The following is a 6000-nucleotide window of genomic DNA, read 5'->3' as shown; positions in this document are numbered from 1 at the left end:
GCGGGGGGGGGGGGCGAAAATTTAATTAAAATATTTTGAATCCCACTCGCTGTCTTATGGTTAATCCGCCCCTGACCACACACACTTAAGACTTACTGTTGGTATAATCTCTATAACATTATAATGTGTAGTTTATAGGGTAGATCAGTTAGAGAGAGTGGTTTGAAAATTTTCCAACAATATCTCGCGAGCTCGGATTTGTTGCGAACTTTCTACGTCACTCTCGTATCTCAAGTTATGTTGCTTTAATTTGCGCTTGTTTTTCTTATTATTTACGTAGTCATTGGCGATGTTAGAAACACTAAAACAGCGACCGTTTACTTGTTGCAAGTTGTAACGTATCGACTTTCTTTAGGGAAAGGGAACCGGATCCGGTCACCGCACGCTTCTCTACGGTAATGCTATACTTTTGAGGCATTGGAACAGTTACATGGTAAGAGCACACTAAGAATATCCTGACACGATGGAATATTCTACCCAGGGAATATTCCGATTCTAAGAATATTCTTCCGGAATATATCTGTATTATAGCTGGAAGTTAACATGTATGACTGATTGCAGTATTTGGCCTGCTTATCCACCAGTTCCAGTAATGACAAGTTGTCATTTGATGTCGGCCTTCAGGAGCACAGTCAAGGTGAAGCGTGTTGGTGGACCGTCCATCCGGCAAGTAAACAAAGGTTACCTACTTCACCCTCGATATCTATATCCTTGTTACTCTCCTCTTAATTTCACAGATCAGAGGGCGAGAAAGTGCGCGTTGGTGACGATCTGATTTTGGTATCGGTAGCGACCGAGCGATACTTGGTAATGTTACACTATTCCATTACTCACTCACCGCCACCTTTGTACCATAGCACACCACTAAGGAAAACGAACTATCCGTTGTCAATGCAAGCTTCCATGTAACCCATTGGTCGGTGCAGCCGTACGGTACCGGAATGTCCCGAATGAAGTATGTCGGTTACGTATTCGGGGGAGACGTGCTTCGGTTTTTTCACGGAGGCGACGAGTGTCTGAGCGTGCCGTCGACGTGGTCCGAAGACCCCGCCCACAAGTACTGACCGACAGCGCCTCTGTGTGTTATTCACTAAGTTGCTTTTACAGCATCGTCGTCTACGAAGGGGGCAGCGTCATGTCGCAGGCCCGCTCGCTTTGGCGTTTGGAATTGGCGCGCACGAAATGGGCCGGCGGTTTCATCAACTTCTTTCACCCAATGCGAATACGACACATTACCACCGGACGTTATCTGAGCGTCAACGAAAATAACGAGCTCTATCTCGTCGGCAGGTTCGTATCTTCATTATCTTCATACAACCCTAACTGTCTTTGGCTATAGGGATGAGGCGACCACCGCCTCGTCGACGTTTTGTTTGCGTCACGAAAAGGACGATCAAAAAATCGTCGTCGAGGACAAGGATTTGGAAGTGATCGGTTCGGCGATAATCAAATATGGCGACTCGACCGTGATCGTTCAGCACTCGGAGACCGGCCTGTGGCTCTCGTACAAGGTGCGTGCGGTATTGCGCAAACGCCAATAATTCGAGAGCTGTTACAGTCGTACGAGACCAAGAAGAAGGGCGTCGGAAAGGTCGAGGAGAAGCAGGCGATATTGCACGAGGAGGGGAAGATGGACGACGGCCTCGACTTCAGCAGGAGCCAGGAGGAGGAGTCGAAAACGGCACGGGTCATTCGCAAGTGCAACTGTTTGTTTGTTCAATTTATCAGGTGAGTGTCCGCTGTCCCGCCTCTTGTAATAGCCATCATTTGCAGCGGCTTGGAGGGTTTACAAATGAGCCGAAGACAATCGGTGTTTTTCGCGAACGTCAACCTGAACGAGATGGTGATGTGCCTCGAGGATCTGATCAACTACTTTGCTCAACCAGAGGACGACATAGGTAGATTGATGTTAGTCGTAGGTACTCGGTAGTGATTGTTATTTGTTTAGAGCACGAGGAGAAGCAAAACAAGCTGAGGGCGCTGAGAAATCGCCAGGATCTCTTTCAAGAGGAGGGGATTTTGAATTTGATACTCGAGGCGATCGACAAGATGAACGTGATCACCTCGCAGGGTTTCCTCGCCGGTCTCGCCGGCGATCAAAGTTGGGAGATGATCTCGGGATATCTCTATCAGCTTTTGGGTAGCTTGCGCGATTCGTTGAGCGGCTTTTTGATTTGTCTTCGTTTTCAGCGGCGATCATCAAGGGGAATCATACGAATTGCGCGCAGTTCGCGAACACGAATCGATTGAACTGGCTCTTCTCGCGTTTGGGTTCTCAGGCCGCCGGCGAAGGAACGGGAATGTTGGACGTGCTGCACTGCGTTCTGATCGATTCTCCCGAAGCCTTAAATATGTTAAGGGTAAGTATAAGACTGTGTGGAGTTTTGAAATTTCTATCTTGAAACTTGAACTAATAGTTCCACAATCTTTAATTGGAATATTAGTCTCCAAAAATTTCTCAAAAGGCCTGTAGTCTGTAAGAGCTTTTAATAATCTTGGTCCTTAAGTAAGCCAGATCGCGAAGAGCCTTTAAGATCTTTATGGAGGAACTAAAGTAGTCAAAGAGACCCCAGAACTCTAGGGACTTTACAACGGGTCTCAAAGATTCTCCATGACTGGTATATATGAAATTTTGAATGGTGCGAAAAAGTTTGAAAGTGGCACTTCGGAAGTGCCTACAGAAGTAACCACTTCTTTCTCTCTCACAACCATTTGCTCTCTCCTTTTTGGCGCGATCTATGGAATACACCCCTCCCCCCCTCCCCTCTGATTTCAGGGTGGATTTCAGAGTGCCACTGTTTTGCAATAACTTGGGAGGTTATCCTCTAGCCCCCCCCCCTCAGTCCTATGATGTCACCCAAAACATAATTCTTGAAGGCTTTTTTGTCCTAGACCCCCTGGTGCTACGACCCCCCCTCCCTCCGTACTAACAATCAAAAGCACTCTGAGAGCACGGTGGGGTGTAGAAGATTTGGTAGAGAACGTAGCAGCGGGGAGCTTGGGAGTATGGAGATCCCTCAGGGCAAATAATCGCAACACGATCTTCAGGGAGGTATTCCCTGGGCCTCCCTCCTCCTCCGTGCTGTATCACCCAACACGTTTTCAGCCCCCCCCCCCCCCCAAACGAGAGAAAGAGCTCTCAGAGCAGACCCCCCGGTACTATGATATCACCCAACATGTTTACAGCCCTCTACATTGTCATGATAATTCTTGAAGAATTTCTATTGATTTTTTTGTCTCAGGCCCCCTGGTGCTACCATCCCTCCCCTTCCCAAAAACTAGAAAAAATGGCAGACATTGAGAGCGCGACGGAATGTAAAAGTTTTGGGAGGGAACGTAACACCGTGGGCGGGAGGGGGATGTATGAAATACCTCCCAGGGATTATAAAACTCACAACACAACCTCCGGGGGGGGGGGGTTCCATATTACCCTGAACCCCCTGCGCTATGATATCACCCATCCTGTTTGCACCCCTCCACGTTCTCATGGTAATTCTGGATGAATTTTCATTGTTTTTTTTGTCCCAGACTTAGCAACGTGGGGTCTGGGGTCTCGCTTCGTTCTCACAGTGCCTTCGATTTTTCTTCTAATTTTTGGAAAAGTGGGGGGAGATCGTAGCACCCGGGGTCTGAGACAAGAAAATTATAAAACACAATCACGACACAATCTCCTTGGGGATATCCCCCCCCCCCTCGGACCCATAAAGAATTTCCATTGATTTTTCCTGTCCCAGAGCCTCTGATGCTATGATCTCCTCTCCCCCCTCCCCAAAAATTAGAAGACCTAAGGAGATTGTGTCGTGATTGTTCAATAATCCCTGGAGGGTATTCCAAACCCCCCAGTTATGATATCACCCAACATGTTTACAGCCCTCTACATTGTCATGGTAATTCTTGAAGAATATCTATTGATTTTTTGTCTCAGACCCTTCGGTGCTACCATCGGGAGGGGGTGTTTGAAATACCTCCCAGGGATTATAAAACTCACAACAGAACCTCTTGGGGGGGGGGGGTATCCATACCCCAGAACCCCCTGTGCTATGATATCACTTAACCCCTCAACGTTCTCATGGTAATTCTTGAAGAATTTTCATTGTTTTTTTGTCCCAGACTTAGCAATGGGGGGTTTGGACCCCCCCCCCCCCCCCCGGGTTATGAAACTTCTACATCCCGCCGCGTCCTCACAGTGCCTTCGATTTTTCTTCTACTTTTTGGAAGAGTGGGGGGAGATCGTAGCACCCGGGGTCTGAGGCAAGAAAATTATAAAACACAATCACGACACAATCTCCTTGGGGATATCCCCCCCCCCTCGGACCCATAAAGAATTTCCATTGATTTTTCCTGTCCCATAGCCTCTGATGCTATGATCTCCTCTCCCCCCTCCCCAAAAATTAGAAGAAAAATCGAAGGCGCTCTAAGAGCGCGGCGGAATGTAGAAGTTTTGGGAGAGAACGTTGCACCGAGGGATCTGGAGGGTATGTACTCCCAAGAGATGTTAGATCAATTTTTAGTGGTGCGCACCTTGAAAAAATTCGAAAGTTGCACTTTGTGAAGTGACTACTTCTTTCTCTTTCACAATCCTTCGCTCCCTTCTTTTTTGCCGATATCTATTATAGAAAAAAAAAGCGCGCGCTCGGGGGGTTCGAACCCGCGTTACCATAATCGAAGGGCGGCGACCTTGCAGTTGCGCTTAAATACGCTCTAAATGTGTATGTTATTCAATTTCAAAGACACGTCAGCGATTTTAATGGCGCATTTCCTTTCAAATGGACAAATGCGCTTAAACAATTGCGAGCCAGGCGAGCGGGCCGAGCTCACCTTTGGCTGCCGAGCGTTAAGCGTGACGACCACAGAATATACAGAGTACGTTTATAGCTATTATGTGGTGTTACAGGTGAGATGATTTTACTCCCGTCCAAAACATATAGGTAGTGCATACCGAGCGATAAGAATAGTCTTCAAAAGAGTTTTTTCATCCCCTTTGTTCGAACACTAGCTCGTTGCCTTATAGTCCCTCCCTCTTTCGCCACCTGCTAAAAAGAGAATGGAAGGGGAATTGGGGATCCTCTGCAGTAGCTGTATCAGGTAACAAATTGGGGGGTCTGTGGGGTGTAGAATACTCAGTCTCCAGCGAGAGATATCGGGTTTAGATCGTTTTAGGGTCTTTATTTACATTGCATATCAAACGTAACGTAACCGTAACATTAATGTGACATTGTTATGTATATTCTACATAAAGAAGATGTAATGTAGTTATATTACACAGGACGAACACATCAAAGTGATCATCTCCCTACTGGAAAAGCACGGAAGAGATCCCAAGGTCTTAGACGTGCTGTGTTCGCTTTGCGTCGGTAACGGCGTCGCGGTGCGCAGTTCGCAAAACAACATATGCGACTTTCTGCTGCCGGGCAAGAACCTCCTGTTACAGACGCAACTCGTCGACCACGTCGCCAGGTATACCTACCTAGACACCTTGTCCAGGTACTTATTCTTGTAACCAACAGCATCCGTCCAAATATATTCGTGGGGCGCGTCGAAAACAGCGCCATCTACCAGAAGTGGTACTTTGAGGTCACCGTCGATCACTGGGAACAGACGACGCACATGATGCCGCATCTTCGCATCGGTTGGGCCAATACCAAAGGGTAAGTATCCGTTCGGAGTGGTCGGTAATCCTAACGTTCTTCTTCTACCAGTTACATACCGTACCCGGGCGGAGGCGAGAAATGGGGCGGCAACGGAATAGGAGACGATCTCTACTCGTTCGGATTCGACGGCGCCTATCTTTGGTCGGGCGGGCGATCTACTCGCGTAATCAACAACCCCATCGAGCCTTATATTAAGAAGGGGGACGTAATTGGCTGTGCATTAGACTTAACTATACCCATAATTTCGTTTACGTTCAACGGGATTCCCATTAGGGGAAGTTTCCGCAACTTCAATTTGGAAGGGATGTTCTTTCCGTCGATCAGCTGCTCGTCGAAGTTGAGGTACGTG

At 47.6% G+C, this 6000-nt stretch overlaps 1 protein-coding gene across 3 annotated transcripts in view; it reads left to right on the top strand.

The window, feature by feature from the left end:
- Positions 1 to 303: 303 nt before the first annotated feature.
- LOC116180259 (ryanodine receptor) overlaps positions 304 to 6000 on the top strand; it is a 37523-nt gene continuing 31826 nt past the window's right edge. For all 3 annotated transcript variants that reach the window (XM_031500159.1, XM_031500158.1, XM_031500157.1), the window contains exons 1-13: positions 304 to 433; positions 562 to 680; positions 738 to 807; positions 858 to 1057; positions 1108 to 1290; positions 1340 to 1511; positions 1559 to 1728; positions 1774 to 1898; positions 1949 to 2140; positions 2191 to 2360; positions 5267 to 5457; positions 5508 to 5648; positions 5700 to 5993. In XM_031500159.1, coding sequence (XP_031356019.1) covers positions 431 to 433; positions 562 to 680; positions 738 to 807; positions 858 to 1057; positions 1108 to 1290; positions 1340 to 1511; positions 1559 to 1728; positions 1774 to 1898; positions 1949 to 2140; positions 2191 to 2360; positions 5267 to 5457; positions 5508 to 5648; positions 5700 to 5993 — 2030 coding nt within the window. In that variant the 5' untranslated portion in view covers positions 304 to 430. The remainder of the gene's footprint in view (positions 434 to 561; positions 681 to 737; positions 808 to 857; positions 1058 to 1107; positions 1291 to 1339; positions 1512 to 1558; positions 1729 to 1773; positions 1899 to 1948; positions 2141 to 2190; positions 2361 to 5266; positions 5458 to 5507; positions 5649 to 5699; positions 5994 to 6000) is intronic.

The sequence above is a fragment of the Photinus pyralis genome, unplaced genomic scaffold (genome assembly GCF_008802855.1).
Source record: "Photinus pyralis isolate 1611_PpyrPB1 unplaced genomic scaffold, Ppyr1.3 Ppyr1.4_LG9, whole genome shotgun sequence".
Classification (NCBI taxonomy): Eukaryota; Metazoa; Arthropoda; class Insecta; order Coleoptera; family Lampyridae; genus Photinus; species Photinus pyralis.
Note: the sequence above shows the minus strand (reverse complement) of the source record. Positions and strands in the feature narration are given on the sequence as shown.